Below are 15,289 nucleotides of genomic sequence, written 5' to 3'. Positions count from 1 at the left end.
AACCCAGTGAAGACCCTGCCACAAAACCACTGGAAAAACAAAACAAATCTCTCCAGATTGTAAAGGAAAGCTAGAAAAGCCTTACAAGGCACACATTTCATTTTAGAGACTCAAAAATAACTTTGGGGCAAGATGGAGTCAAAAGTGGAGAAAACAGCAAGCGGGGCCGGAGCCCTGGGTTTTCCAGTGCCCACGTTTCTCAGGTTTCCTGACGAAGGCTTGTCCAAGAGGCTGTGTCTCAATCTGTCCCTCGTGCCCCGACTCACTTCCAAAGAAGTCTGAAATACAGATGGGACCATTTATCATAGCATCTGTCAGGGCAGCCAAGAGCATGTCAGCCACTCCTCCAGAACCAGGAGTCTGGGATTTACACCACCACCCTCAACAGCTGTGCCAGATGTCTGGGAGAAGAGCAGAGCTGAGCCTCAGAGAACCATCTGGCTGTGCAACAATGCGGAGAAACTCACAACAAGGGCTTGGATGAAAACCAAACCATCTGAGATACAATAAAAACCCTCAAGTTTAATATATACACACACACACACACACACACACACACACACACACACACACACACACACACACACACACACACACACACACACACACACACACACACACTGTAGGGCAATCTCCAAGCATGGTACCTGGTTGAACCCTCAGCCCTTAAATCTCACCCAGCAACCTAGCCCAGGCACGATGGAGAGGAACCAAGGGTCTTGCTATTCAACAACGTGTATAGCTTTGGGAAAACCATCCCACTTCCACGATGGCCGGAAATCATGCTTCCTTCCTGCAGATCAAAGAGCACTTCATGTGGAGGGCTAGCCCTGATGTCTAATCATGGAGAATCCACTTGAACACACATGGGACACCTGTTCGGTAGCCCAGAACACTAGTTCTGGCACAGCGCAGGTGCTCAGTAAACAAGTTTGCCATTGTGTCAAGTGCTGCTACCAACACTGGGTACACCCTGATCGATCAGACGGGGGCCCTGCTCTGAAGCACTCAAGCCTCCCAGAACAGAAGAGCCATGCATAGGAATCACTATGATGTGAGACAGGAGGCGACGGGGACCATAAGGAAGAGGTACAGGAAAGCAGAAGACAGGTGATCAGGGCAGGCTTCATGGAGGCAGCATTTGCAGAACCATGAAGTTCTAAGGCAGGGGTAGGCAAGCCACAGCCCAGGTCAGGGCCAAATCTAGCCCACCACCTGCATTTGTAAGGCTGTGATTTAAAAATGGTCTTTACATTTTTTAATGGTTATAATTTAAATGATTATTTAAGTACCTACATAATAATAGCCTCGATTTTACTTCTTGGCCAGTAAAGCATAAATTTATGATCTGATCCTTTAAAAATGTTTGCCAACTCCTGTAACTGAGGCACAGAAAAATCCCAAGATAGCAAATAAAAATCATTGCCAGTGCTTGCTGAGGGCTTACTGTGTGCTATGTGTGCTATGCATCATTTCGTCTTCACAATAACCCTATAAAGGGATATCATCCCCACTTTACGGAGAAGGAAACTGAGTCATAGAGTAGTTAGTAACTTGCCCAGAGTCTCACAGCCAGTGAGGGTACAGCCTGACCCAAAACTGTCCTCTCGATCACCAACTTAGATGCCTGTCCAGGTCCCTACAGAGGAAACACATAAGCCATGTTTTCAGCACAGGACATGTGTGAGAAACAAGCTCCCATCTGGCTGGAAAGAAAGGGAGGCAGAGACCAGAAATGAGTCAAAACATGGTGGGTTCTGAATGCCAAGTAGGGAGTTCTTGTTCAACCAACGCAGGGTCAATGACACGGGCATGTGGTAATTCCATGGCAACACTGTTTAATAGTAGCAAAATATTGGGAACCACATAAATTTCCATCATGAGGGGATTAAATAAATTCTAGAACATCCCTTTAACAGAATTCTATGCCACATTTTAAAAAATAAGGATCTTCTTTGACTTCAGTTAGCTACTTTGTATCAGTTAGCTACTGCTATGTAACAAGCAACAACTCCAGTGGCACACAACAGGCATGAACTTCTTAGGTGTCTACAGATCAGCTGGGCTCGGCTGGCGGCTCCAGGCGGCAGGGGCTGTATTTGCTCCACTCCTCTCTCAGCCTCCTTGGACCAATGGCCGAGGTGCACACATTCTTCTCATGGACAGGGCAGCGGTGCAAGAAGCAAGTGGAAACAAACAAAGCCTCTTATGACCTTGGCTCAGAGCAGCACCTTGTCACTCACCATATTCTATTGGCCTTCCTAAGGCAGACAGACCAGCCGGAAGTCAAGGGGCTTTCACCTTTGGTGAAGGAAACTGAAGCTGCACAGCAAAGGATATGAACATAGAGAGAAGTAAAGACCTAGACCAATAAGCCAGCCACCTGCATATACTATTACAGAATAATATCCAAGATGGAATTTGGATACTTGCCCCAGTTGACACTGATCCTTAGTCATGGTCATAACCTCTCCCTCAAAGCTAAAGTTCCCCAGAGGTGAATCCACATCTGACACAAGCCCTCTGATGCCATCCACTCACATAGTTCAATGAGCTTAATAACTCTACCACCCACCACCCTGAAAACAAAGCAAGTAACATCTGTTCCACCTGTCACCTTGCACATGATGAAGGTGACATCTGTTCCACCTGTCACCTTGCACACGATGCAGCTGACATCTGTTCCACCCCAACCCCTTCATTCTGCCACATCTCCAGAAAGGCCCCCCAGTGCCACCAGGGAGGTGCTGAGAGGGGGATGCACACAGGCTCCAGCGAGTGCCCAGCCGGACACCTTAGGCCCTGTGCTGCCCAGCACCATCCCACAGGCACCTCCGCCCGACCCCAGGCCTGTGTTCCTAGCTGCTGTGCCACCTGCCTCCAGGAACAACACCTCCATGCCCGCCATCATTTCTCTTCCTTCCATGTTTGCATAGCAGGGACCTCCACCGCTTCTCTACCAACCAGGGTTGTCCTCAATTCTAGCTGAACAGAAGAGCAACGTAAAGAAATTTCACAGGCCAAAGGACACTCAAGGAATCAGAGACACGGTGGTTGCTTTTGAGGCCAGTGATCCCAACCCATTCAGGAAGAGCTCTTAGGTCAAGGTCAGTGGAACAATTTTGAGTGGGGGAAGGGGAACATACCCGTGGCAGAACAGGAGGCACGTACAGACTTAAGTGTATGTGTCTGCGTGTGTGTGCACACGTACATGTGCATATGTGCAGTGAAATGGGCACTGAAAAATTTTTCTGAAAATAACTCCCAAAATTTCAACAACTTCCTATTACAGTAACGAGGAACTAAGATGCTGCACAGCAACACATCTGCTGAGCCACTAAAAAAAATCTGGACAAAATATTTTTTAAAAATATGTTTAAAAGTACTTAAGACGGGGCGGCCGGTTGGCTCAGCTAGTTAGAGCGTGAGCTCTGAACAACAGGGTTGGTTCGATTCCCACATGGGCCAGTGAGCTGTGCCCTCCACAACTAGATTGAAGACAACAAGCTGCCACTGAGCTGCCGGAGGGGCGGCCGGATGGCTGAGTTGGTTAGAGTGTGAGCTCTCGGCAGCAAGGTTGCCGGTTCAATTCCCACATGGGATGGTGGGCTGTACCCCCTGCAACTAAAGATTGAAAACGGCAACTGGACTTGGAGCTGAGCTGCACCCTCCACAACTGGATTGAAGGACAACGACTTGGAGCTGATGGGCCCTGGAGAAATACACTGTTCCCTAATAGTCCCCAATTTTAAAAAAAAAAAAAAAGTACTTAAGAATGAACAAGATAGTAAGGAACTTCTAGGCCCAGAGCTGATGGCAGCAAGCACCCAGAGAGGGAGGCCAGCACTGGAAGCTGCTTTAGCTGCTTCGTAGCGTTTGTAAGACTGAGGGGATGTTTTATTGGCGACACAAAGTCATGCCGAGGCCCACTCAAGGTGGGGAGTCATATGACCACCCATTTAGAAATGCAGAAACGCAGAAACACAGCCCCAACGTCTCGGGTGCCCTCAGCACACCCTTCTGACATGCGGGGTCCTCTCGATGGCAATGGTACAGTACACACCTGCCCACTTGCAGACGGAATGTCATTCTCATTTGTTAAGTGACTGCAGAGGTTCATTTTTGCTTGAACTCCTGTTTTTATTTTACTATCCACTGTTAGCCACATCTAGGATTTCTTTGCTGGTGAGTTCTTAGTTAGAAACATTGCCCCAAATCGTTACCTTATGACTAAGGGAACATGCGATTCCCTTGGTGACAATCAACTCTGTTGTGTGGTTTATAGGCTCACATGGCCACTGAAACAGGTCCTGCCTCTGTAAACGCAAATTTGTGAAATGCCCTTTTTATTTTGAGCAGCTGTGCTGCTGAGCAGAAAGTCTAGAATCAGAAAATCTTGGGTACCAATCCCTGTCTTGCCACCTCCAAGCTGCATAGCCATAGGCAAATGACTCATATTACCAAATCTCATTTTCCTTATCTGTAAAATATGGATAGGATGCTGACGACGACGACGATGATGATGGTAATAGTATCCACAATACTCAGAGGGGCATTGGAAGATGTCAAAATGTGAGGCCCAATGCCTAGTAATGCCTGAGAGCTCAAGTGCTTAATAAATGGTTTCTATTACTAATGTTAGCAGAAGTGCGATCCTAGATACCATAGTTCAGGGTAACAGAAACAAACAATAGTAATGGTAATAGGAATACGTAGCTGTCACTCAGGGACCAGAGTTTGCCTCTGAGTCTAGAACTAATGGCTTCAATCATCCCAAGTAATTAAATTACGTGGCAGGAAGAGGCCAAGACGAGGATCGCATGCTTGTAAGTGGAAGACTTACTCTCTGACCCCGGAGGCCCCTGAGTCTGGCTGGGAGGTAAGAATGGCACAGCCAAGCTTGGGGGCAGCTCTGAGGCCCCACAAGAAAGAAAACAATGGTGTCTTTGGGGAGGAAGGGGGAGGGGCAGGGAAGGTAACCAGGAGCTCTGGAAAATCCAGAACTCACGGGAAAATCTGGCTGTGAGTTACTGTGCACGGCAGAAGAGAGAGCAGCTACGGAGGTGTTCACCCCCACACCGATGGTTCAGGAGCAGCAGCAGCTCCCTGGCAGCCCCACGCAGGAATCTGTGGTGGCGGCTGCTCCCAGGGCCAGCACTGTCACTGGACCGGTGATGGCACTGGCGTCGGGCTCTCCACAGGGTCTCACTCACCCGCTATGACATCACCATGGGCCATGGGGACGCTGTGATCATCACTGGCAGCCTTCTCAGAGCTCTTGGTTCTCACGCCTCTTCTGTTGCTATTTTTACCTAAAAAGAAAGACAGAGAGACATGCCTTTACTCTGACATACGTCCCAGTTGTCCCAGGGTGGTGAGAACTGAAGCACCTTCTGCAGAGCAGCATCTCTGCCTCTGCCTCCCCTGTCCCCAGTGAGGTGCCTGGACTTTGAGTTGCTGCTGGTTAACGGAGAAGAAGCCTGTTCTTAGGAACACACAGGGAAATAAACCCTCCTGAGAAAACAACGTCTACTTGCAGACCCTTACGATTCTAAGAGTGCAAAACGCCCTGTGGTTGTAGCTTTCATCCTCACTGGGGCCCAGAGAGTGACACCACATCTAACTGATAAAAAGAACTGGAACTGCAGACCACCAACGCTCTGCAAGGCCCTGGTGAGGAGACTCCTTATCGAGGCCAGGACGCCTGCCTGCTCAAGCCCCACGGGCCCCTCCAGCTTCCTCCCAAACCATGATCCCTCTGTCTCTGCTCCAGGAACACCAGCTTCCTTTCAGCCTTCAGTTCATGTTTCCTTCCCACCAGCACTTGGCACGTGCTGTTCTTCCTCCTGCAGCGTCCGTCCATTCATCTCCATCTAATTAACTCCTGCTGATCCTGCAAATCTCAGCTCTGTATCCCCCCTGGAATTGGATTTCCTGAACTCCCCACCTAAATCAGTGCCTCCTTTGCTGGGCTCTGCTAGCACCTGTCTGCAGTCCAGTTGCCTCTAAGCAGAGCCTGATGCAGGCGTTCAGGTACGTGGGGTGTATTGAGGAAGGGCTCTACGGAGAAAGGGGAGGAGGAAGCAGGACGAGGCAGAGGAAGGAGCTAAGCAAGACCGCATTCTTAGTGAGAGTCTGACAGTCTGATCCCACGGGGAGGTCTAGAGCGGGGCCTGCACAGGTAGCTCCCCCCGCCTCCTCTTTGAGACTAGTGCTGGTTAGCCTCTGGCTACACACTGACCAGTTGGGGAGTGGGAGCTAGAACCTGCCAAGGGCAATGCTCCAGAGAAGGGAGCAGCTGGGAGCCATCGCAGCCAAGCCCCCAGCAGTTCTGCACACTGTGCTGCTCTGTGTGTGGGGCAGGAACTGCGTCTGCTTTCCCTCACTGTTCTAGTTCTAGACTATGGCATATAACGTGTGGTGACCAATGAATGAATGAATGAACAAATGAATGAGTCACTCAATGACAGACAAAAACAAGAGGAGGGCAGGTCTGTGGAGAAAGATACTTAGTCTGGACTTTATGAAGCAAGTTGAATTACCAAAACCATAGAGTAGATTATGCCACTTAATGAAATCATTTCAGATTGTTCTACAGTCACCAAAAGGAAAAAGATATTTCTCAAGAAAAACTTAAATCTTCAAAACATACAAAGTGCGCATTGGGCCCAGCCAAGAACAGTTCTCTCTGTCGGATTCTTGGGTGATGCCCACTGGGAGTGGCTTCCATTTTTCATATAAGCTGAAAAATCACAAAATCAAGTATCCCCCTCGAGTTGAGGAAGTCAATGAGCCAAAACATCCAGAAAGGCCAGAGGAAGGCCGCCAGCCTGGGAGCCTCTGACATCAGCCTGATGTCACCTGGGCATCTGTGCCATTTCTGTGGGGAGGAATGTCATGGCCAGTGACGTTCAAAGGTGGCCTTTTCTGAAAGAGCCTGACTGAGGGTCTATAAAAACCCTGATTGGCAAAACTGGTGCCATAACTTCTGCGAATGTGGAGTCTGATTTGGCAGAGAGATAAGATATTAAGGGGGGGGAATAAAGTTTTACAAAATATGTGAGGAAAAAGCCAGTTCTGGGAAAGAAATGTTCCGTCACAACCCTCCCCGAATGCACCATCATAGTCCTCGGCCATTCGTTGGGAGCCTGCTCTCTCCCAGGGCCACCTCTCTGCAGTCTCCATCAATGACGCAGGAATGCGTGTCACAGAGCCTGGCCCAGGCGACACGCTCAACCTCACCTCGCATACGCCAGATCCACGCCCATGACAAAAACGTCCCCGCTCAGCTCTGGGAATCCAATAAGGGCCCAGCTGTGGGGCACATGTGCACTATCCCTGAGAGGTTGATTCCCCCGGGGCACCACATGTGGGGGACAGAAGCTCTGAAGGGAATGGCAAGGGGGCAGAGACAACAGGCAGGACCCAGCCACTTTCTCCCAGGAAGACGCAGCCCCAAGTGATACACTGGCCTGAGGACCCATTCCCGGCACTGCTGCTGCACTGACCGCGACGTGTCCTTGGTGACCCACTTCACCTCTCCATGCCCTGTTCCCTCGTCAGTAAAACGAGGAGGCATGGTACCTGCCTCCATGGCAATTATGGGGAAGAAACAAATAATATATAATACATGGCAAGTGCTCAGGGCAGTGACTGACTATAGGAACCACTGGGAAAAAGACGGCTTTCATCTTTTCATGGTTAATATCACTATCGAGCCCCCACACATCACAAAGCACCATTCCAGTTGCTGGGAGAATAACAGCCAACATGTGGGGTGTGATTCACAATTTACGAGGCATTTTCACGTACATTATAACGTTTGATCTTGGCAAGGTCCCACTGAGGGTGGGAAGCTTACTATGAACATTATTTCACAGGTGGGGACACAGAGGCTCAGAAGGGGGAACAGACACACCCAAGGTCACTGACAGCCAGGAGGTGGCAGAGTCTAGGCCCTTCCCAGCCCCTCCTCTCCTATAACAAGAAAGGCAACATATGGTCTGTCCAGATGAAAGAAGAGAGTAAAGTGGAAATAGCGTACCGAGAAGGAGCCAGAATCAAATCAACATCTCCATCTGGGCTGCGTGACAAAACTAAATTCCTTAAAAGTAGCAAAACTGAATTGCCAATGCAGGCCCCATGTTCTATTCTGGTCGATGGTGATAAATAGAGTGCTTCTTGTTTGATAGGAAACTATTTTTTCCTCTCTATACAAGGAGCTTACAGTAGCAAACCCCAGAAACTGAAAAATTCTTTGCTGCATATTTGCATTTTCCCCAGGAAATTCCAGCCCAACAGCATTTGCACTCCGTCTTGGGAAGGGCTGAGCCGGAGTCCTAAGCCCCTCGCCCGCCTCCCGTTGAGAAACTCACATGAGGGGGGAGGCCTCCCCACGTGCACAGCAGGCTCTCAGGAGCACCCCAGATATGCAGCCTGATGGCACAGGGACAGACAATAATTACAGCTTTCTAAAACACTGCAACCTATGCACGTCTGCAGACAACCTCACACATGAGAGCCAGGAGGACTCTGCAGGTGAGCATGAAAAGCCTGAACAATGGTGGCTACACACTCGTCCTCCAGTGGATGTTAGCACAAGGCCAGGACGTGGGCAGGAAACAGCCTGTGCCTTTATCCAGTTCTGAGACAGTCAAGCTCCCCGTGGAAATGGGTTTTCCAGGGATCGGGCGAATCCTGAAAGGCAGGCAGAGCAGCTGAATGAGAAGCATGCTTCCCCTACTTGGTGGCCTGGAAGGTCTGGGGTGGAGATGGTGGCACCAGTGCAATTTTCTAAGTACTTGTCACCAGGCTAGACCAAAATCAGCCAGTCCATCAATCAGTCAAAAGCCCTCCCCTCCCCCATTTCAGCTTCTTCCCGGTGAGCCTCTGCCCTCCCCTGGGGCAGCTTTTGTGCAGAAGGCCTGGTTTCCATCAGGGTCCCTGGGGCCTGAGAGACAGCCATACCCAGCCACGTTCCTGACTAGCAACCAGATAAGGAGCTCTTTAAAGAAAGAGCCACCACGTAACAGCCGCGGGTGCAGAGGTGCCAGGCTCCATGGGTACTTGCCTGTCTCAGTTTGGATTCAGCCTGGAAACAGCCTGAGACAAGGCCTCGGTATCTAGGAGGTAACTCCACAAAGCAGAAGTGAAGGGAAGGAGATGCAGAGGAGGAAACGCCAATTGCCCAGGCTGCAATGTGGAGCAGGACCTTCTGGGACTCCCCTTGGCTGGGGACTTTGGGGAACTGGATAGAAAGTGCCTCTGAACTGTCCGTCCAAAGGCTGGGAGGCTGCATGTTGACCCATCTAACCACACACCACCTGGGGAAGTGTGGCTAATTAATATTCCCATGTGACAGTGAGGAGTCTGAGGCTTAGAGAAGTCACACGTGCCTGTAGGTGGCAGAGCCAGATTTTGAGTCCAGCTCTCTCCGATCCTGAACAAGCTTTGGCAAACACCTACACATCTTGAGTATTCCATAAAAATCCATAATGTTAGTCTTAAATTCACATTTGAAGAAGTGTCTTGTGCCACTATAACCATCCTATGGGGCCCAGATGAATAGCTGACAGGATGCCAGCCAGTTATGGATGTCAGCCTTTCCCGTGGACATCCAAAGACACCCCAAATCACAGGTTTCATGATCCCAGAGGGGCAGCTATGGCGGCAAGGACCCAAGAAGGCCACAGAGGGCAGAGCCATTCCTGGAGACACCAAGCCTGATAGCCCAGGCTCTCTGGCCCCTCGGGGAAAGCCAGCAGACTCCATCTCAAAAATCCAGTCTCCAGGACGCAGGCTGCCATTGTCTGGGCACTGAAGGCGTCATCCACCATGAGACCTGGCAGCCGAGGTTGCTTGAAGCACACGGGAAACACGGTGGCTATTTTTAAGAAACACAGCATCCAATCCAGCTTCCCCAACCATGGAGTGTCTCCCCTTTATTATCTATGCACAAACCCTGGTTTCTGGAACCATGGGCACAGGCAGGGAGGACCTGCCAGCATGAATAGTTGATTTTGGAAAGCATTTTGGAAAGAGGTGTATCTTAGAAAGCTGCTTGCTGAGGTACATGAAATGACCTTTTTTATAAAACGTCCTTTCCCTCAGAATTTTGTAGGGAGTTTATCTGGACAAAACACTTTGGATTGAACTCTTCAAGTGAGCATATAAAGTCATGATATAAAGATTTCTTGTTACTTGTTTAGGTGTGCTGAAAGCATTGGATCACTTTTAAAATACATACTAAAATATTTGCAAACACATTCTCCTAACCCTCACCCTCCAGCTTTGCCCAAGAGATGTTTCCATCTGAAGGCCAAACACAGAAAGACCCCGAGAGAGATGAGCAAGGCTTACAAGTGAAGGTCTTTCCAGCAACTGGCTTACAGCGCACACACAGAAAGGGCTTTGTTTACAATCCCATATGCTCGAATAACAACTCTTTAGTTATTGCCCCCCTCTCCCCACCTCTACCCCCATGGCTGGGGCACAACACAGTACAAAATGCAAACTTGCAGATTCTGGGCACAGACATACAAACAAACGTGGCTCGCTGCCCACTCTGCAAATTCCACGGCTGGGAACTACGGACCAGGACTAGGGATGCGATGTGGGCATGAGCATATTCAAACAGTGGCGCGTTCTCCCTGTTCCTTGAAGAACGCGACAAACAAGCAAACAAGTAGGAACCCAAAAAGCAAAGGCTGCATAACTTAGCCTACTTCTAACCCAGGACACAGTGGGGGGAAGGGGGGTGTAAACAAATTCTTCAAATCACCTATTTAGTGTCTTGTTTATTAGCTTGTTTATTTCTTACTGCCACTTGGGAGGGAAGAGGTAAGTGAGTTATATACTTATGGTTTATTTCTCTGTTCCATTTTATTCTCTAAAAAGAGTATAACCACAAACCAAGGTCACCAACTTGGAGATGACACGCAAAGTAAATGCAACCCAAACCCCCTGGCATGCCCAAAATGTGGTCCCTTATCTTCTCTTCACCTGGGGTAATGAAAACTGGGAATCGGATACTCCCTCTCTGAATCCCAAAGCAGTCCAACTGCAGGCATCTAGAAACTACTGGATTCACTAGAAACAGTTGACTGAATGGAATTAGAGAAAAGCAGGCAGGCAGGTCCTGACGTCCCTGTGGCTAAAACAACATTCTGGTCATCAGTACTGTTATCCAGTAAATGGGCCATCATGGGAGGTGGGGAGAATCCTTAGCAGACAGGTGTGAGCAGAGACCAGCCGCCCACCACCAGACTCGTGCAAGGAACAGGGTTCACTGGACCCAATGATGGCTGCTTCATTTCCTTCAAGTTCTAAAATCCTGGAATTAACTGATATTCACAGTGAGGCGCTCAGATATTGTATGATGCTGAGTTCACTCAACCTCAAAAAAGGATTGCACAGTTCTGCATCCTGATGGTGATTCCACAAATCTGTACATGTAATAAAGTTGCAAAGAACGACACACGCACACACGAGTGCATGTAAAAACTGCTGAAATGTAAGGTATATAATCCAGTTAATAGTATTGTCGCCATGTCAATTTCCTGGTTTTGCTCTTGCATATACTACACTACTTTTGCAATTTCCTGTGAGTCTCCAGTTATTCAAAATAAAACCTTAAGCATTTTTTTTTAAAGATTCCACTCTATTCAGTAAATCAGGGCTGCACTTCTCGGGGAATCAGCCACTCCTAGAAAAACGCAATGCTCTCAATTAACCACAGGGTTCAGCCGTCCAAGCCGTCCCCAGGACATCAGCACATGATGTCCACTGCACATTTCTGTGGTTGTGTGAGACAGCAGCCAAGCGTCAGAGCCAAAACTCACACGGAGCTCCAATCCCCATGCCCCTGGCTCCTTAAGTCAACCTTCCTATGAGATGGAGACAAGAATCCCCGCTGGAACCTGACACACAGAACATTTGCGCAAGACGAGGGCTGTCTGGAAAACATTTTATCATCTGCAGAGACAAAGCACATGATAAACTTTTCAATTCATTATGAAAGCTTTCACATGCTTATTCCTCTCTGAGTCTAACCTCTCACTCCCACCTCGGGGCCCAGTACATGGCATGCACTGTCCACCTAGCGAAGCCGAGACCTCAAGTTCACACTAAACACCTTAACCGAGACCCACTGTTTCTTCTTCCTCTATAAATCAATGCCTTCCTGAGATATGACACCTGTTTATGAAACAGTCCAGAGCAGAGATGAATGCTTGTATTATATCAGGAGCAGTACATACATCAAGCCACCACTTAAAGTGGGGAAAAAAATAGTTTCTCTTAACACAGTTTAACTGCAGAAAACTACCACTGACTCCCCTAATCAAGGTCATTCTTAAACCAGTCTCCCCCATTTGGGATCCAGGGAGGAGGCGTCCACCGGCCAAATGCCCTTCTCTCCCCACCACCACCCACAAAAAGGATAGGAGTCAAAAGTGGGTGATAAATGTCACACTTTGCTTGTTATAGTCGGGGGTGCTCTAAAAAGCCCCACACAATGCATTACAAACATGGCAGGCCCGGAGGCCGCTCCCCTGGGAGGCCTTGAGCTGAGTCTCTGCGCCAAGTCTGGAATTTCCAAGGACGAGTTTTCAGTTTGGGGACCAGCGATCCAAACTTCAGCACACCTGCCATTAGTCTCTCCAAGTCCCCCAACTTCCATTCCACAAGGGTGGGGGCAGGGGCTATGTGGCTCTCCTTCCCCCCAGGACCGCCCCCAGCACCCCATATTGAGCAGGTTCTTGGTAACAACCTGTGGGATGGATGAAGGGTTCACAGACAGACGAGCACAACCATGTATTAACACACTGGAATCTTGTTGAAAAGCTTCTAGAACAACTGGCAAAGTAAAGTGAGGTAGCACAGCCAGGGAGAGGTCCAGGGAGCTGAGTGCCCAGCCCCAGACCTGGGTGTTAAGTGTGGTCCTCAGACGCTCAGTCTGGGGTTTCTCCTACACTCCCCTCTCCTGTATCCCCCCAATAAATACCAGAACCTAACAAATGTGCCTCCCACCCACCCACCGTTTCTTGCCCAGCACAGTGCTAAACACAGAACATGCAAATCCGATTCAAACTACCAAACCCAAAAAGGCCTTTCCAATCTCCCAAGCCAGCGAGTGACACTGAGCAAGTTATTAAATTGTCAAGGCCTCAGGGTCCCCATCTGTAAAATAACAAGAAAATCCACGCCACTAAAAGAATTAAATGAGACAGTTGTACATACAGCTCCAATGGAGTCACGGCAGACGTTCTACCAACATGAGGGTCTCTTCCCACTCTTGCTTCCTGTTATTAAGCCACTGTGGCTTTTCCAAATCTTCATTTTCATAACTCCCCAGAAAATATTGGAAATTCTGGATGGTTCTGTTCAGGGTCACGCAAGTCGCAGAACTGGCTGCTCATTCACAGAGTTGCCTAAAACCAAAATATTGCAGGATGCCCCCCGCCCCCAAGTACTTGCAAAGGGGCTGCTGATATGCGTCCACACACTCAAGGGCTCTGTGTCCCCATCTCCACTCCTTTCCCACTGCCTCACTGCAGACTTTCATGAACAATTTAACCAAACAGTGGTGATTCCTGCCATGCTTGGAGCTGTGTCAGTTGCCACCAGCATGTATCTCCTTTCAAGGAAGGCCATTAAAGGCCAGAGAATTTGGCCATAAGCCGGCTCACTCCTCAATCTTGAAATACTAGGACCACAGCCTTTTGCAATTTGAGCAAAGAACATTTGGAAGAATTAAGAGAACATCCACATTTGCAAGGAGTGTAAGAAACTGAATGAAGTCATTTCCCCAAGACTGGGCTGGCGGAAACTGGGGATGGACGAAAGATACCAGGCTACCAGGTACTGCTGGCCTTTTGGGGGTGGGGGGAGGCACCAGGATCTGGGTGCAGCCCCAGGTTCCCCAGCAGAGGCTATGCCCTCCTGCCCCAACTGAGCAAAGAATTCAAGGGACCCATAGAAAGCAAGAGATGGGGAAGGAGCTGAGAGGGGACACGCTGGGTAAAGGCTCACTGCTGTGCTTTCCTCAGGCCATTGTGCCAAAATACACCAGCCATTCACATTGCCAAATCGGAAATTCACTCTCAAGAATACGCCCTGTAGGAAGACTGAAAAGTAGGCACAGAAGTAAGAGTGTCCGGCAGAAAGACCTTTTGCTCAGTAAATCGGTAAATTTCAAACTTGGGGCACGAGGGACCCAGCTCGCCAGGCAGCTTCTCAACTGCACAGCTGTCTCTACCCGAGGGAAATGCTGGCCAGGTTCAAGCCTGGGGACCTCGGAGGGGCCCGCGGAGGGCGCAGTGCAGTCTCAAAGGAGGCGGGGCGGAGGGGGGAGCGATGCGGAGGTTCTCGGGGCTCCTTCATCCCAGACACACGGACTAAGAAGCCAGCTGTCCCCTCAGACCCAGCAGACCACCGCGGAGAGGCGCACGGCCGCGGGCGCCCCCTCGGGTCTCCCAGCGCAGAGTTACTTACCTGGTGGAGGCGTCTCCGGAGCCAACTTTTCCCTCTTGGGAACTTTCTTGGGCTTGGTTGCCTTCTTAGACGGCCTGGGCTCCGGTGGGCGCGGCTCCTGCTCCTCCTCCTGGGCCCCCGCGGGCAGCGGCGGCGAGAACGGCTCCGGCTCTGGGCGCGCGTAGTAGGGCTCCTGGCTCCAGATCTCCTGCACGTAGTAGTCGGGGTCCTCGAGGGCTGCGCCTTGGGCCCCATCCCCGGCCAGAGCCACCCCCAGAAGCACGAGGGCCAGCGACAGCGCGGCGGCCCCCCGGCGGGCCATGCCCGCTCGGCCCAGCTCCCTAAGCAGGGTCACCGTGGCCCGGAGCGCCGGGCAGGCGGTGGGCGCGGACGGCGGCGCGGGGCAGGGGCGCCGGGCACTGCAGCGCGGCGCACTGGGCGCGGGAGACGGCCGGCCAGCGGCGCGTGTGACCCGCCCGCCGGGCTGGCTGGGCTGGGCTGGGCCGCGCCAGGGGCGGGCAGGGGCGCGCCAGGCGCGGGGCGGGCGCAGGGGGGCCAGCCCCGCCCTTCCTTCTTCCTTCCCTTCTGCGTCGACCCCGCGGCGGCCTGCCCTTGGAAGCAGGTATTGGAGTCCCTTCCAACCCAATAACTGTCTCCAAACCTCGTGTTCCCTGCAACCCCCGGACACCGGCCAGTCAGCTGCCCTGCTGGGCGCCTGCTTCCCCGGAGACTCAAAAGACTTCCATCTGTAAGGAAGCTCGAGACCGTTCGTTCGTCCCATCCCTTCGTTTTACAGGTTGGAGAAACGTGATCCTCG

General features: G+C 50.6%; 1 protein-coding gene across 3 annotated transcripts in view; it reads right to left on the bottom strand.

The window, feature by feature from the left end:
* CPXM2 (carboxypeptidase X, M14 family member 2) overlaps window positions 1-15,289 on the bottom strand; it is a 140,569-nt gene that overhangs the window by 83,567 nt on the left and 41,713 nt on the right. For 2 of the 3 annotated variants that reach the window (XM_074338848.1, XM_074338849.1), the window contains exon 2: window positions 5,214-5,312. In XM_074338848.1, coding sequence (XP_074194949.1) covers window positions 5,214-5,312 — 99 coding nt within the window. Of the gene's footprint in view, window positions 1-5,213; window positions 5,313-14,493; window positions 14,995-15,289 lie in introns of those variants that run through there. The other variant, XM_019742217.2, reaches the window with a different exon arrangement.

This window comes from Rhinolophus sinicus, linkage group LG07 (assembly GCF_036562045.2).
Source record: "Rhinolophus sinicus isolate RSC01 linkage group LG07, ASM3656204v1, whole genome shotgun sequence".
In the NCBI taxonomy this organism is placed as follows: Eukaryota; Metazoa; Chordata; class Mammalia; order Chiroptera; family Rhinolophidae; genus Rhinolophus; species Rhinolophus sinicus.
This window is presented reverse-complemented; position numbering and strand designations above follow the sequence as displayed.